At 46.6% G+C, this 17081-nt stretch overlaps 1 protein-coding gene across 3 annotated transcripts in view; it reads left to right on the forward strand.

Moving 5' to 3' along the window:
• The first annotated feature begins 655 nt into the window (after positions 1 to 655).
• RBM19 (RNA binding motif protein 19) overlaps positions 656 to 17081 on the forward strand; it is a 49093-nt gene continuing 32667 nt past the window's right edge. For 2 of the 3 annotated variants that reach the window (XM_085238351.1, XM_085238352.1), the window contains exons 1-17: positions 656 to 806; positions 1546 to 1728; positions 2426 to 2557; positions 2781 to 2819; positions 3488 to 3704; positions 4194 to 4468; positions 4946 to 5026; positions 5836 to 5914; positions 6635 to 6706; positions 7379 to 7579; positions 8074 to 8204; positions 8914 to 9035; positions 9642 to 9738; positions 10245 to 10355; positions 12441 to 12641; positions 13523 to 13640; positions 16003 to 16151. In XM_085238351.1, coding sequence (XP_085094477.1) covers positions 771 to 806; positions 1546 to 1728; positions 2426 to 2557; positions 2781 to 2819; positions 3488 to 3704; positions 4194 to 4468; positions 4946 to 5026; positions 5836 to 5914; positions 6635 to 6706; positions 7379 to 7579; positions 8074 to 8204; positions 8914 to 9035; positions 9642 to 9738; positions 10245 to 10355; positions 12441 to 12641; positions 13523 to 13640; positions 16003 to 16151 — 2244 coding nt within the window. In that variant the 5' untranslated portion in view covers positions 656 to 770. The remainder of the gene's footprint in view (positions 807 to 1545; positions 1729 to 2425; positions 2558 to 2780; positions 2820 to 3487; positions 3705 to 4193; positions 4469 to 4945; positions 5027 to 5835; positions 5915 to 6634; positions 6707 to 7378; positions 7580 to 8073; positions 8205 to 8913; positions 9036 to 9641; positions 9739 to 10244; positions 10356 to 12440; positions 12642 to 13522; positions 13641 to 16002; positions 16152 to 17081) is intronic. The other variant, XM_085238353.1, reaches the window with a different exon arrangement.

Consider the following 17081-nt stretch of genomic DNA (forward strand, 5'->3'; position numbering starts at 1 on the left):
ACGTAGGGCCCTGTCAGTGCCAGCCTGTGTCCCAGTGACAGGCTGACAGCCTGGCAAGGACAGCAGCAGAGGGCAGGAGGAGCAGGCCCTGCGCTGATATCTTGTGCCGACCCCTGCGAGGAGCAGGGCGATAGGAGCAGGCACATCTTCTCCCAGGCTACAGGAGGAAGGCTTCATGCTGCGTGCTTTCCCATAGAGCAGAGCAGCAGACAGCCATCCTGAAGCATCCTGCTCTCTCCTTTCTCCTGTGCACTAAGCTTGTCCATCCCTGGAAATGCAGGTGTTTCGCTTCCTGCTCACCGGGGTTTATGCTGCACTCCCCAGCTACACACCTGCTCTCTAGTCCTGGTGGGATGCAGCAGGGCCCTTCTGCCATACACTGCCTGGGTTCAGGGGATGGAAAAGCAGAAGAGCACCGGGCCCAGCAGCAAGCCCAGAACCGCCGCCGCCGCCACCACCCGCACTTCTTCCTGCGGGCAGGGCTGGAGCTGCGCAGGAGTTCAGCCTCCTCTTGCAGACGAAGCCCTCTGCACGAGGCAGAGCTGGGCTGCGCAGTTGTAAGTGAGAGGAGCCATTCCCCAGTTCCGCCCCGTTGCTAAGGCCCGTTGCTAAGGCCTGCCGCCAGGGCCCCGCTTCATTGCGCCTGCGCGCTGCCTCTCCGTGCTCACGTGATGCAGCGGGAAGATGGCGGCGCCCAGGGACGGCGTGCGGGACTCTGAGGCAGGTTGGGCCTAGTGCCGTGTTCTGTCGGACTGCTCTCTGTTGCCGACATGTCTCGGCTCATCGTGAAGAACCTCCCCAACGGGGTGAGTCTGTCTGCGACCTTTGTGTGATAGCGTTCGGGGCCCAGGAAGAGAGATGAGTCTGATGGCTGCTGGGACGAGAGAGGGCCGGGGAAGGAGAGGTGCCCCACGGAGAGGCCTGGGAAAGGGCCCACGGGGCGAAGAGCAGGTGGAGGTTCTGGGGGAGCGGGCGTTTTCCGGGTGAGATGGCCGGTGGTGGTTATGAGTTGTGGAGGTGCCCCGGGGCCTTGTGGAGGAGCGAGGAGCTGCCCTGGGGATGGAGGGCTCTGCATGAGGAACGATTCGGGTTCTGTGGGGTCAGGAGGAACCCTGCAGCTGCCTCCCAGCCCGTGCGTCTGCACCCAGGGTACATCCTGTATCTTCTAAGGTGGAGGAGAGGGGCAGTTTGTGGCTCCCTATCCTTCCCTTGTTCTGAGGGAGGCAGGAGAGGTGTGAATGGTGCTGCTACCCCCTGGGGATACCAAAAGTTACTTGTGGGTGGACTCGATGCTCCCCTGAGGGCATCCCAATGCCCAGGTGCAGCCTTTAGCTATGGAGGCACAGAAGAATACGTGTAAGGAATTTGTGAGGAAGAGGACAAACTTTCATAGCTGACATGCATTTCTTATCAGCCTTGCCACAACATAGTGAGATTTCTTCAGAAGTCCTCTGTGTTAGTAAATGTTTTGCTTTAGACTTATCTGTAAAACATCTCTATAGTTATCTTGCTGATCTGCCTTCCTTTTCTCCTTCCCTTCGCCAGATGAAGGAAGATCGCTTTCGGAAGCTGTTTGCAGCCTTTGGCACACTGACTGATTGTTGCTTGAAGTTCACCAAGGATGGCAAGTTCCGGAAATTTGGCTTCATTGGCTACAAGTCTGAAGATGAAGCTCAAGCAGCACTGAGCCATTTCAACAGAAGTTTCATAGACACCTCCAGAGTCACTGTGAGTTGATATATAAAAATACCTTCTTTTGATTCTTAAGAAACTTAGTCACTGGGTCTTACAGATGAACACCTACGGGCCAGAAAAGTCTGAAGACTGAGTCCTTTGCAGCAAAACTCCATCCCTGCGGGCATCCAAGGCCAGGCTGGATGTGGCTCTAGGCAGCCTGGTCTAGCAGCTGGCAACCCTGCCCATGGTAGGGGGGTTGAAACTCGATGATCCTTTTCAACGCAGGCCATCCTATGATACAATTCTATGAAAACAGCAAAGCCTGATGCCAAGACTCATTGCTGCTGTTTCAGGCAGGTTCTTGATACGAATGGACTGTCTTCTGTGCCCTAGAAGTGATTTCAGTATTGGTTGGAGCCAATGTCAAGTTTTGAGCTGTAATAATCAGAACTTTTCAACTTGAGCTTATTTTTTCTTTCATTTAAAGTGATTTCGTCTTGCTGTACTGGACAGGAATTTTCATTCATGATAAGCAGGAGAGCTTATTTGATTCTCTGTAATTGAGCATAACAAACTCCAATTTTGAGTAAGTATGAAGCTGTATACTTAAGAACGTCCTTAACCTACACCGTCCATTCTGTCTGGATTATAAGAAAGATTCTTGATTAAGATGCCTCCTGCAGTTTCAGAACAAGACTGTTGAAGATGAGGTTAATTAAAAACTTGATTTTTTTTTTTTTCTTCTCAGGTTGAGTTATGCAAGTCTTTTGGTGACCCTTCAAAGCCCAAAGCATGGAGTAAGCACTCTCAGAGAGTCCCTGCCTTGGAAGAACAGCCTGAGAAACCTGTGACAATTGCAGCTCCTGCAAGCACAAAGAAAGTAAGTCTTGCTTTTTTCCTTGAAGATCTGACACGTGTCAGTGACTTGGCAGAGAGAAGGGTAGCCTGGCGTGTGGAAAAGGGGACAGCTGATGTTGGAGTCCTGATTCTGGCATTTTCTGCCTTAGGAAATTTACTTATTTAACCTCTATCGTTAGGTTACCTGAGAAGTATTACTGGCTCTGCTTCTAATAAGGCTTTCTAAAAATGGCTTCTCTTCCTAGGATAAAAAGAAGAAAAATCCATCAGAAAACTTTAAGGAGGTGAGTAGAGTTTCAGTTCCAATGCCTACATTGTTGATAAGTTGTATTAAAAGACAGAGTTGAATAGCCCTTTTCTGTACTGCTATCACCATTATAATTTCAGCAAGATGTATGATTTTAAGAACTCCATAGCAGTCCAATTCTACTGTAACAAATCATGATTTTAACAATCTCAACACTGAGAACTGATATATAAATATATATATATATATATATATGTATATATATGTGTGTTGTGTGTGTGTGTATATATATGTGTGTATATATATATATATATGTATGAATATGTATACATTTTATCTTTTTCTTAATCATTAAATACTTGTCCATGAGTAAGCACTCTATCCAGGACAGATCTTTCAGCAGTTGTGTAACATGCAAGTTGCATCATGTCTAGTTTGCACACTTTTTTCCTTCTTTAATATTTTCTTGTCTTCTTTAAAGTGTTTTCTAAATATTAAGTACAAGAAGGAGTAGGGCTAAGAGACTGAGAAGATGTTAGTGACTAAGTGCTCACCTTGTGAGTGTAAAGTGGACTGCTCTTTATGGATTTTTTTTTTTATGGTACTGGAAATGAGATTCTCTGAATTTTAACATGCCACTACTTCAGTTTTGTTTGTCTTCATGTTTTGTTGTTTTTTTTTTTTTCTTGGTTTGTTTTTCAACAGCTGGAAGAAGATAAAACATTCCAGGAATTCTTGGTGGTTCACCAGAAACGGTCTCAGGTGGCCACTTGGGCTAATGACACTTTGGTGGAGGAGCCCAAGAAGGAAAAATCAAAGCCAGTGGCTGATTATCTGAACTTTGATTCAGATGAGTCTGAGGATCTGAGTGAGGAGGAGAAGGATGGGAGTGAATCCCCTGAAGATGAGGAGGAAACCAAAGGTACTAAAATGGACTATCACCCTTTGCTTGGCTTTGTCTTGGTGAATGGGAGAGCAAGCATGCTGATGGAACTTGATTCAGTGTCCTGCTTACAAACAGAGTGTAATCAGAAGGGTAGTTTCCCCAACATGTAACTCATTCTGTGCACTGTGGAAGTGTAGATGGGAAACACTCTTTCTGGTATTAAGGGGGTGGCATTTGTGCTTTCTCCTGGGTCATTAATTCAGAGCCTAGGAAAAGTAACAGGGCAGCCCTCTCCAATTTGTTTTACATGTGAATTGTTGCTTAAAAGAAAGCAAGCAGGAATCCAGGCATGTTAGTGTAGAAGTGTTGGTTTAAAATTGCTCTACTGTTTTCTAGATTTCTTTTTAGGTGGAAAGTGTAGAGTAGAAGGTCATGGTGATTGTGCCTATTCTCAGCTTTAACTTGGCTGGGGAGAGAGCAGCAGTATCTGTGCAGAAAACTTCTTTGGTCTCTCCTTTCTGACAGCAAAGAAACAACAGGAGAAGAAGGCAGCTACAAGAGAAGACCTCTCAGATATGGATTACCTGAAATCTAAAGTAGTGAGGGATTCCTCCTCCTACTCTTCATCCAGTGCAGAGGAAGAAACAGATAGTGAGGAAGTAGAAGAGGAAAGCAAGAATGAGGATTCAGGCATTACAGAAAATATTGGCACCCACACAGAAAAAAGGAGGAAGTCAAAACCCCAAGAAGCAGAGCAAGAGACACCAGCAGAGGAGAAGAAAAAAAGATCCACACTAGAGGTAGAACTGAATTACACTTCTATCACACTTAAAGCAGGAGCTTCATGGGATAGTTTGTGTTGTTTGGTCACTCCAGGAATGTAATTGAGAACTTGAAGTCTATGAGACCCCTAGGTACCAGCTTTTTTGGCTTACTGGGTGGGACCCATTTAAAAAAGAAGTTTGTCAGATCTCCTCTCAAAGCTAGTTAAATTCCTTTTTCTGGAAAACAGAACTTCCTAAGAGGTAGTATTAGTGCCCCTTTCATGGGCTTTTCTCTCTTCTTATGCATGTCTGCAGGGAATACTTTTGCAGAGCTTGTTTTTAGCATCTAGGTTTGATCATCCCAGTCAGACTTTGCACCCTTATCTAGGTCCTCCTGCTCAGGCTGATGGAATTGTTTTTCCTCCTCCACTCTTCAACCTCCTGGTTGCTATTCAGAATCACCTAGTTGTGTCATGACTTCTACAGTTTCTTTTTTTCCAATCTTCTGTGCAGCAGAAGAACCAAGTCAGCTCAGCAGAAGCAAGCACACCACACACAGTGAAACTGTGTGGTGCCCCGTTGAATATCACTGAGGTAAGCTTGGTTCCTGAGCTGAGAATTCCCAGCTTGTAACTCAGCAAGGTCTTTGCAGAGGCCCTGTTTTCACTTGGTTGAACTGTGCTGAGGATTTTATGGGCAGTTGGGGAAACTTTTTTTACCTGGCTTTGTGCAGAAATACTGTACAGGTGCTGCTCCAAAAGTAATGCCTCCCATTTTTTTTTTCCAATGTTGGCCCATGATATTAGAAGTGGATGTTGGTATGGCAGTAGGAATTGGCCTTTCTCACCAATATTCCTTTACATTTTGTTGCTGTGCAACAGATGGCAGCAGAGGGGAACTGACAAAATGGTATCTGACATGGAAATGCATATGAAGCAAAGATGAGGAATTGAGTTTCTCCTTGTGAGAAGAATTTCGCTCGTTGACATCCGTCAATGCTTGCCGAACATTGATGGAGACCATACAGTGGATGTGAGCACAGTGAGGAGTGAGTGGTTTGTTTCAGCAGTGGTGACAGTGACTCTGGTTTACCTCCTCTGGTGCAGATTTTTACAAGCGGAGCATCTAGGCTCCTGTTCACTGCTGGTGAAAATACAGGGCTAATGGTAGTGACTATGTTGAAAGATAGTATTTTATAGCTGAGAACTGTCTCTATCAGATAATATTATGATGCTCTTTGTATCTATTGTAGATTCCAAGGAAATAAATAGGAGGCATTACTTTTGGAGTGAGCTACATATATTACATGTGGTGTTTTTATGGTGTTTCTTTAAGAAACAGTTGTCTGATGGCCGCTTTCTGTATCCAATAGCTCATTGAAGCAATTCTTATTCTTCCTGCAGCAAAAGATTCGAGAATTCTTCTCGCCTCTGAAGCCAGTGGCAATCCGGATAGGAAAAAATGCTCAGGGGAAAAATACAGGTAATGTGTATTTGTGGAAGAGGGCTGGCTCTATGAGTCAGATGACCTCTCAGTCACACCTTTGCTCTTTCCATCTGTAGTTCTACATTACTGGCCTGTGTCCCAATTATTACTGACCTTTCTGTGACTTTGCAGCTCACCTGCCCTAGTTGCTAGCCATAGGATGCTGTGGACAGAGTAATGTTGGCTGTACTCCCTTAGGGCAATGCAGCAGCATTACAGTAGCAGGAGCCTTTTCTTTGGTTTGTCTTTGAAGCTTTCCTAAACTTCCCAAACCATGCCAAGGAAAGGCCCCTTCCTCTGGAAAAAGCTGCTGCTGCAGATCTGCCTTTAGACAAGGAGCTCTCCTGGCTGGCTGTGACTACTGGAAGTACCCATCAGAAGGTGCAGGTCCTTAGAGCTGGCAGGAAACTTAGTTATATGCTTTCCTTTCATAGCCTAGAAGCAGATGCACAGTTTCTTTGCTCTTGAAGGCACCTGTGGAAAGCCTGCTTCAGCTGTTAAGACAGGCTTGTTCAGTTTATACATAGGGAATGAGTTATTAAGAGGCAGCCTTCCAGTCTGCCACAGCCATTTTCAGGCTGGATTGAAAATTTAATGGGAGCTGAATGTCTTATTTGTAGGAATCTATATTTTAAAAAGCCTGATTCACCCTTAATTAGCCTATTAGTGACTGTGTTTCTTCGCATGATGCTCAGCTGAACCTTTGCTTCCTCCAAGGTTATATCTTTGTTGATTTGAAGAGTGAGGCAGAAGTGCAAAGGGCCTTGAAGCGGAAAAAAGAATACATAGGTAAGTGCTGTTTGTTCCTTCTTGTTCTGATGTCAGTGACAGAGTGCTCAGGTGTTAAAGTACTCCCTGTGAGAGAATCTCCCATTGCTTCAGTTTCTCCCAGGCAAATGGTGGGGGAGGTTTCCTCTGCACAGCTGTTGTGGGATAACCAGTTGCCATGTAAGTGCCATCAGGAGCAGCTTAGAGTGGCTGACCTATGTGTGTTACTCTTTGGCTCTTGGTATTTCTCATGTGCCCGATGTGTATCTTGCTTTTGGTAAAAAATGATACTGTAAAAATCAAGTTGGGATAGTGCAGGGGATTTGTACAAATGATGCTCCAAGCCTTCATTCGAAACCCATTCTTAGTGAAGTCCTTGGTGAAGCTATTTATACTTGGAAAAAATCCCGTGTAAGGTGGGAACATAGACTTAGAAGCCTGTGGATGAGGTTGACAGAATCAGAAGGATTGAAGCTTCTGAATGGAAAGGAGTCTGAAGATGACTAGCAAACATTCTGCTAATCTCTTGAAAAGAATTGTCATTCTTTTATTTAATCTGACAGAATTCTACTCAGTTCTTTTGAATTGTGATTGCTTTTCTCACTGCTGTAAACCTAGACTCTTAACACATTGATATTGATAGCCCATGGCTTCAGGAAGCATCTAATGTGCCTGTGTATGTTTGTTGACTAGGTGGGCGATACGTTGAGGTATCCCGATGTGAGAATACCCCAAAAGAAACTGTTACAGCAAAAACTCATGACCAGCCTTGGCAACGAATGAAGAGGGATGATGAGGAAGAGGAAGACTTGTCTGAATCGGGGAGACTCTTTGTCAGAAATCTTCCTTTTACTAGCACTGAGGAGGACTTGGAGAAGATCTTTTCCAAGTATGGTATGTACTTGCTGTAGTACTGGACTTGCAATGCTGTGTCTCCTTGCAAGCAGAGGTTTGCTGGGTGGGAATGGGCGTATGAATCTGTGCATCTCACACCTCTCAGACACAGACAGACTCAAATCATCTTCACTGCCTGGTGTGACAGCATGCGGCTGCTTGGTATTGAAACTGATGCTGTACCAGTTAGCTCAGATGTGTTGTGTATGCATCTGCCCTCATTCCTCGTATCTCCAATCCAACAGTCGAAGCCATGTGTGCTACAACATATTGGACTTTGGGTGCTATTGCAGGGCCCTCCTTGTTGGTCTACAGACTAGTGGCTCCTCACCCAGACTCATGGTTCATCACACACCTTCCTGCAACATTCAGACCTGCTCTTTGCTCTCTGGCTCCTTTCCTAGCTGTGACCAGGGGATGCCTGTTCAGGGTGCTGTTGGGGAGTGTGGTGGCTGTGTAAGTGATCTCTCACAGAAACGCCTTTTCTCTTGCAGGGCCCCTCTCAGAGATCCATTTCCCTATCGACAGACTGACAAAGAAACCCAAAGGATTTGCTTTTATCACCTACATGATTCCTGAACATGCAGTGAAGGCCTATGCAGAAATGGATGGGCAGGTGTTCCAGGTACAGTGACTTGAGTCTCATATGCTATCAGCCTACCTGGTAAAGGTGGTTATTAGTGAAGCGGACAGGTGTTTGCCCCTATGTGTTGCTGAGCAGAATTCCTTTAGGTGCTAAGGGGTAGAGTCAATTCTGCTTTACTATCTGGGAACACAACTGCCTCTGGCAGAGCAGTCTGGTCTGAACAGTTTGACAGATACTGAGGACTGAGTCTGTCATGCTTTGTATGGTTACTCTTAGCTGCAGTATGCCTTCTCTAAGAAGGAAGGTTACCTACTTCCACCTGGTTCACTTGACTAAGAGAAATGTCCGAAAGTTTCTTTCCTCTGCTTTGTTCGTGAACTTCTGCGAATTATTTCAGAGCTTCAGATCAGTGTTTATAAATATGTGAAGTGCAGGTGTCAGTTGATGAGGGCAGACTCTTTTCAATGATGTGTAGCGATAAGACATGGAGCAAGGGCCAAAAACTGAATCATAGGAATTTTCACATAAAGAAGAGCTGCTTTACAGCGAGGGTGGCAGAGCACTGGAGCAGACTGCCCAGAGAGGTTGTGGAGTCTCCCTCTTTGGAGATATTCAAGACCCATCCGGACACTTACCTGTGACCTACTATAAGAAACCTGCTTTAGCGTAGAGGTTGGACTCAAAGATCTCTAGAAATCCCTTCCAACCACTGCAGTTCTGTGATTCTGAATTTCATCTTTTCTTCTAGGGTAGAATGATGCATCTTTTACCCTCCATAATCAAAAAGGAAAAACTTGAAGATACTGATGCAGAAGAATCTTCCTCCTACAAAAAACAGAAGGAGGCCAAGGACAAAGCCAGCAGTGCCAGGTACGGAGGTGTCTTGTAGCAGGGTAAGACAACACAACCTGCCAAATTACCAGATGGCCAGAATGCATCTTTGTAGGGGCTGTATAGATTACCAAAGTCAGTAGAGAATTTGTCGCGCAGCTTTCTGTTTCCTTTCCCTCTTACCTACTTAATCCCTCTTTCCACGTAGCTCTAGTAGTTCAGCAGGTAGCATGTGCGGAAAGAAACGTGGTTTTCATTGCCTTGTGTTTGAAAGTTGATAATATTTTCAGACTTTATGGGCAAGGCATGCAACTTTCCTTGCATAGGATTTGTGCTTTTAGGAAACCATATGAAAAAAAAAACATGTTCCTCTGAGCCAGCTTCCAGCTATAACTGCATAGCTGTGGCCACTCACATGCTAGGGAAGAAGAGCTAAGGTGCCAGCATTGCTGCCTTTGTTTGCTCACCAGTCATGTTTCTCTCATGCTGTCCATTCTCTAAGGATGTTCTACTGTTATTTCCCTCCATCTTATCCCTGTTACTAGTGGTGGCCTTGAAAGCTCTTCTTTTCCAGGACCATTGAACAGAGAGATGTCAGTGGAAGAAAAAACGGCAAGATTTGAACCTGTCTCTTTCTCTTTCCAGCTCTCACAATTGGAATACGTTGTTCGTGGGGACAAATGCTGTGGCTGATGCTATTGCTCAGAAATACAATGCTTCCAAAAGCCAAGTGCTGGATCATGTGAGTTGGGTTACTGATGAAATGGGGTGGGAGACCATTTTCTGACCTCTTTGCTCATGGCTAACATCTGCCTGGTCATTTTACACAGCAAAAGCTGCTGCACAGTCATAAGCTCCACACAGACTGAAAGATCAGTGGTCCTCTAGCCTGTCTGTAGGTGACAGTCTCTGAAACTAGAAGTCAAAATGACACTCCTATCCCTGCTCTTTCCCTCCTAGCTAAGCTTTTCTGTGGCTGAAGTTTGTATTTGCATGTGACTAAAAGTTGATGGGAGTTCACAGACTAAAATTTAAGATTGTTTCACTTTCCTTGAGAAGTTCTCTAGCTCCAACAGCAAAACTCCCAGCAGCTTCAGAGGAACTGGAGCATTTTATCTTCAAGTTCTCTGCTAAATTCCTGTTGCTTCTAAGAGCAGCAGGAACAAGTGCTCAGCAAATTCCTGAATCAGGCCCTTTGTTTCTGTTTTGAACACTTAACATATTGTTGACTGTTATTCTTGCCTGCAGGAGAGTAGAGACAGCGTGGCAGTGAGGATTGCTCTGGGAGAAACCGAGCTGGTCCAGGAGATCCGACGGTTCCTCATTGAAAATGGAGTTAGCCTGGATTCCTTCAGTCAGGTGAGATGCCTGCCACGAGGCTGCAGAGTGAGCCTGGTTCTTCTGCCCAGTCCTGACATCTTACGCTCTTTTTAAGATTTTTAATTAACCCTCTGCATTGTGCAGGATTGAACTATTACAACAGTTTTGAGTTGTTCTGAACTCTTAAAGATGAAGTTGTCTTGGGATAGTTGAAGTACATGCTATAGTGTGACAAAATGTTAGTAGCAGAGATCAAGTCCTGTGTCTGTAGCAGGATGCACAGAGGAAGCAGTCCAGGATGTTTCTAGACTGCGTGGAAGATAGCTTCCTTATGCAACTGGTAGGAGAGCCCACCGGGGTGGTGCCCTGCTAGACCTGGTTTTCGCTAACAGAGAAGGACTGGCAGGAGAAGTGAAGGTTGGGGACTGTCTTGGGCAGAGCGACCATGGAATTGTAGAATTCTCTATTCTTGGAGAAGTCAAAAGAGTGACCAGTAAAAGTACTTTCTTGAACTTCCATAGGGTGGACTTTGATCTGCTCAGGGCGCTCATTGTGCAGGTCCCTTGAGAGTCGTTTCTCAAGGGTAAAGGGGTCCAGGAAGCCTGGATGCTCCTCATGACGGAAATCTTACAGGTGCAAGAACAGGCTGTCCCTGAGTGCCGTAAGGCGAGCCGTAGGGGAAGACGGCTGGTATGGGTGAGCCGGGGACTATTGATGAGACTCGGGGAGAAAAAGAGAGTCTGTGTCCTCTGGAAGAAGGGGCAGGCCTCTTGGGGGGATTACAAGGGAGTGGCTAAGGTACGAAGGGAGGAAGTCAGGAAGGCAAAAGCCCAACTTGAACTCAGGTTGGCCACTGCATAAAAGAGAATAAAAAGTCTTTTTATAAATTTATCAATGGCAAAAGAAGAACCAAGGATATTTCTTATCCTATACTTGATGCAGCAGGGAATGTGACCACTGGGGACAAGGAGAAGGCTGAGGTTCCCAATGCCTTCTTTACAACTGCCTTTAATAGCCAGACCAGTCATCCGCTGGGCATTTTATGCCCTGATCTGGAAGTCCGGGACCCTACTCAGAACATACCCCGGCGATTCAGGTGGAGACAGTGAGAGAGCTTCTCCTCCATCTGGACTGTCACAAGTCCGTGGGACCAGATGGCTGCACCCTCGGGTGCTGAGGGAGCTGGCGGGGGTGATTGCCGAGCCCCTCTCGGCCATCTGTCAGTGCTCCTGGTTAACTGGAGAGGTCCCGGAGGATTGGAGGCTTGCTGATGTGACTCCCATCTTCAAAAAGGGCTGTAAGGAGGATCCGGAGCACTACAGGCCTGTTAGCCTGACCTCGGTACCGGGGAAAGTAATGGAGCAAATCATCTTGGGTGAGATCGCACGGCACGTGTGTGGTGTCCAGGGGATCAGGCCCAGCCAGCACGGGTTCATGAAGGGCAGGTCGTGCCTGACCAACCTCATCTCCTTCTATGGCTGGGTGAGGGAAGGTAGTTGATGTAGTTTACCTAGACTTCAGCAAAGCCTTTGACATGATCTCTCACAGGCTTCTGCTGGGGAAAGTGGCTGCCCGTGGCCTGGACAGCTATACCCTTCTTTGGATAAGGAACGGGCTGAGGGCTGTGCCCAGCAGGTAGTGGTTAATGGAGTGAAGTCCAGCTGGCGACCCGTTACGAGTGGTGTCCCCCAGAGGTCTGTACTGGGGCCATCTTGTTTAATATATTTACTGACGACCTAGACGAGGGGATTGAGTGCACCCTCAGTAAGTTTGCAGATGACACCAAGTTGGGAGGTGGTGTGGATCTGCCTGAGGGTAGGGAGGCCCTTCAGAGGGATCCAGACAAGCTGGATCGCTGGGCTGAGGTGAATGGGCTGAGGTTCAACAAGGCCAAGTGCCGGGTCCTGCACTTTGGCCACAACAACCCCAAGCAGCGTTATATGCATCTTCTAAACAGAAAGCCTTTGCTAAGAGGTTGTTGTCAATTTTGGATCTTGGAAAGGTGTGACATGTCAGGAGAGAGCACATTGTGTTGAAAATGAGATCTTCAGTTAGTAAGAGATTGGTTTTTGCTTTCTGAAGTCCCATGTCTTCTTTCTCCTCTTCTCCCACTGAACATGTCAGGCTGCTGGTGAGCGGAGTAAAACTGTGATCCTGGTGAAGAACCTCCCAGCCACCACAAGCACAGCAGAGCTGGAGGCTGTCTTTGGCAAACACGGCAGCCTGGGCCGGGTGCTGCTCCCAGCCGGAGGCATCACAGCCATTGTGGAGTTTCTGGAGCCGACCGAGGCCAAGCAAGCATTCACTAAGCTGGCCTACTCCAAGGTGGGTGTAGCCAGGATGTTGGCTAATTGTGAAGCTCCTGGAAAGAGTGCATTCTAAAATGTGAGATAAAGATGGTTTTGAGGGAAGTGAGCTAACAGCGTTCACAGAATGGCCAGGGTTGGAATGGACCTCAAGGATCATGAATTTCCAACCCCCTGCCACATGCAGGGCCACCAACCTGCCCATGTAACACTTAACCAGGCTGCCCAGGGCCCCATCCAATCTGGCCTTGAACACCTCTAGGGATGAGACATCCACAACCTCTCTGGGCAGCTGTTCCAGCACCTCACCATTCTCATAGTAAGAACTTCCCCCTGACATCCAACCTAAATCTTCCTTCCTTCAGCTTAAAACCATTTTCATTAAAAAAAACATAAAAACCCTCAAAACCGTAGCGTTACTATGTTATTCCCTCATTCTTACATTTAGGAAGATGCCCAATGCATCCATGTGCTGCAGTAGCTGACTAGGACTCTCAACTTGCAAAGAAATAAAAATTAAAAAAAAAAAAAAAAAAAAAAAAAGCTGGAGAATTGGAGCTGTGACAAGTGTCCAAAAACCCTCTGGCCTGGGAGAGGGTTTCTGATGCCTTTTTTTATAGAGGAGTTGGTACTGAAGCCTGGAGCTCTCCTTAGGAGGAGCCCTTTCCTACCTGTGGCCTTCCTTGTTCCTTGTCCTCTGGTTTCAATAGACTTATCCTGTATGAGGTTGGATACTGACTCACTTCTCCAGTGAAAGATGGTTTAGCCAAACAAAGGTGCTGCATAGCTTTTCTACTCTTTTCCATAATAGGGTGTTTGAGGGGAAAATAGAGCTGAGAGCAGACTTTTCTTCAGGCCTTAGCTTTTGCTATTCAAATTTCTCCTGTATTCTCTCCACAGTTTCACTCTGTGCCATTGTATCTGGAATGGGCTCCAATGGGTGTCTTCTCCAGCCCAGCCCTTCGTAAAAAAAACATAGAAGCTCTGGAGAAGGAGGGAAAAGAAAGGCTGGTACCTGGTAAGAGCTTTAACTGTGTCAGAGGAATCTGTCTTTGTTTCCATGCTCCTTTCCATGTAGAGTAGCAATGCTGACATTCCTGAACTTTTTGATGCACTGGAACAGGTTGCTCAGAGAAGTTGTGTGAGTACCCTGGAGGCATTCAGGACCAGGTTGGGGCCTTGGGCAGCATGATCTGATGGGTGACAACCAGCCCAAAGCAGGACAGTTGCAACTGGATGAGCTTTAAGGTCATTTCCAACTTTCCTTTTTCCTTTCCAATGGCAGCAGGACCAATGCAGTGAGGTGTTACAAAAAGAAGGGTGCTTATCTGCCTCTGAAGATCTAGGCTTGCAAAAAGATTCCACAAAGGAAGTCTAGTAAGCCCTAGTCAGCCCTTAAATGAGGTCTAAGAGAGGTGCAGCCAGGCTCCCCCCCCTTCCAGTCACACAGCTGAATTGCCTTCACCTGTGCTTTCAGGGCTGACCCAGTCTTTTCTCCAGGTGCTCAATCAGTGGTTCAGGCTGTGACTCAGCAGTTCCCTTAGTTACAGAATAGCTTAGGTTAGTGTACTTTGGTACAGAACCAGCCTCATGACATTCTCTACATGGTTCTTAGGGTCACCTCACTGTGTAGTGTGGTTGTCGATGTTCCCACATGAGTTCTGGGCTCAGTCCTGTCTCACTCCTTGCTTCTTGGATGAGATGTGAAAAGTGTGGTACTGCCCACCGTACACCAATCCAATTTGGATTGGAGCTGATGCTCTGGGCAATGGCAGGAAACTTTTGGTCCGTTTTGCTCTTGGCAGCAACAACTGAGAACTGTAGATACTCTGTACACCAGCCCTCACCCCCTGAGTGCATGTGATCACATGCTCTGCAAGGATACCCTCCTTTGCAAGAGCACCTGAGCTTCCACAGCAACAGGAGGATCTGGCAGCTGACTTGCCAATGGCAGTCTATGGGTCTCTTCTCTTCTTTCTCTGTTCCTCTTGCGTCAGTCCCTGCTGTGTGCTTTGTCTGGATGATTTTCCACTGCTGCAAGGGCAGAGCCTTCCCTCCACTGGAAACTCTCATTTTCCCCATCCTGGGGGCTGTAAACATTAATTCTCGTCTGTATATTTAAAACCTTTCAAGACTTTCAAAAAAAAAAAAAAAGAAAGAAAGAAAAGAAAAGGTTGTCTTTATATAGGTTTGTTTCTCTAGAAGCTATTTCAGGACTGAGATTTTGGAAGGGGAGAGAAAAGCTGATGAAAAGCCTCTTTCTGGGCTGCTGTTCTGCACATGGGTCACAGAGGATGGCTGGAGCCCGAGGGAGCTGGGGGGGCTGCTTTATCTCCCTGTAACCGAGACCCTCACCTCAAGATAAAGGGCTTTAAGCACAGGAGCTCCTGGAAGGCTGCTCAGGGCTGATAATGCTCTTTTCTGCCAGCCTCTGGAGCTCTGCATCTAGGAAAGGAGAGGAAAGGGATGTGAAATAAACTCATCGCCTCGTTCACAAAAGGGCTTTGGGCGGCAGCACATGGCCTCTTATTGTGCCAGCCACAGATGGATGCACCTTTTTCTCCTGCCCTGTCTCACTAAATCTCTTCCCTCCCGTTCTTCAAACGACTTATCTTCAAAGGCAATGAGTTTTTTCCATACTGTGTTGGCAAACACCCTGCGGGTTGGGGCAAGGAGGGTTTGACCACCCGACTGGGAATGCTGTGGTGCCAGGGGTAGGGAGGGCAACTGGATGGAGCCTATGGGGAAAGTAGGCTATGGAGGTAGAGCTGGGAAGTGTCTAAGCACCCCTGGCTCCATGCAGGTTCTCTTATACCAAATGAGAGAGCACTAAGCCTAAAAAAATCATCGAGGGGATGGTGGTAATGCCAGAGGGAGATGCTTAGTTTGGTCCCCTTGAGCACAGCATCAGCTGTGCTGTTAGGGGCTGAAGCTGGTATGGAAAACAAGTTGTCTAGGAAGGGAAGAAGTTGGAAAGCCAGTGGATGACAGCTAGTGTGTCTAACAACGGCCTTTGTGTGCTGATGGGGAAGTGTAACAGGTATGTATTATCAACAGATGAGGTGTTAGATCACTGCAGAATTGTAATTAAGCAAGTCCAGGGCTCCTTGCCTAGTTCAATAGGTGTCTGGCAAGGATTGATGTGGGGGTGTTTAAGGGCTGAGGAGCAGGTTTATAGAGTTTCTACATTCAAAGGATTTTGTTTCTACAGGGACCTGTTCACATGTGCATGCTGAGTCTGCCTCAGTCTCTGTTCACCCAGTAGAGGAGTGGTCTGATCTTGCTGAAACAGTGACTGTCAGCTGGGGCAGGGGGCAAGCTCACCCCAGATTTGGCTTTGTTGTGTCTTTACGGCATTGAGTTTTCTCTTTTTGTATCAGATGGTGACACAACTGTAAAGGTTTCAGAGGAAACATCAGCACAGGATGAGGAAGAAGATGAAGACGAAGATGAGGAAGAGACTATTCCAGGGTGTACCTTGTTCATCAAGAACCTCAACTTTACCACCACTGAAGACACGCTGAAGGAGGTAAGCCATAAGCAAGGAGTGGAGTCTGGGTTTTGCTTAGTATAGGCAGGCTGCTCTGATGGGATAGGAACAGGTTGAGACCACGCTGGGCCCCTTGTTGCTGGAAGGCCCCTACTCATTGCATGGGCTTGAAGAAAGGGCTCACCTGTGTTGCAGAGTGCAGGGAGAAAGGTGTTCTCCACCTCTGATGTGCTAAAGATATGGTGTTGAAAGGAGTTAAATTGTCAGTGGTATGGCCTTAATGGTACATGAGGGAGCACTGGGGCAGGAAACCTCCACTTTTGAGTTTTAGGCTTCAGTTATACAAATGTATCTGAAACAGTTTTGATGGATTTGAATACTACCTTGGGACAGGTGGAGGCAATAGGAAGTCTTTTAAGACTCTTCGTTTCCCATTCTTCTCCTTGGGATCAGCACTTGTGCAGCTGTAATACTGCATGGCATGCTAAGGCAATAAATGATTATTTCACTGACATGTGCTTAAATTTTGTGCCAGTATGGAGCTGTCTGTGCTACTTGACCTCAGCAAAGCACTTGGGGGAGATTGTAGCATTTCTAAAACCATGTGGAATATTAATAGTGAGGCTGGGAAAAAACAGCTGGAAGTTCTCACCTCTGCCACTCTCTGTAGCCTTGTGATGTGCCATATTTCCTGTCCAAGAATGGTGGTGGGATGTCAGTCCATCCTGGACCTGTGCTGCTCCATCTTGGGATGGAGGTTCTGGTATAGATCTCATCCTGCTGGCTGTGGGGACAAACGTAAATGTTCAGAGAAGGACTGGGACTTCTTTTTTCCTTTTTTCTTTCCTACGTTCCAGTTGCAGTTTTACAGGGGAATCATACAAATGTTGTGCCACTGTAGGACAGCCCATGCTGCCCTGCAGCACCTCTCTAACGACTGTGGAAGGCGCTGTTTTCTTGGGGGCATCA

Source organism: Meleagris gallopavo, chromosome 17 (assembly GCF_905368555.1).
Source record: "Meleagris gallopavo chromosome 17, MGAL_WU_HG_1.1, whole genome shotgun sequence".
In the NCBI taxonomy this organism is placed as follows: domain Eukaryota; kingdom Metazoa; phylum Chordata; class Aves; order Galliformes; family Phasianidae; genus Meleagris; species Meleagris gallopavo.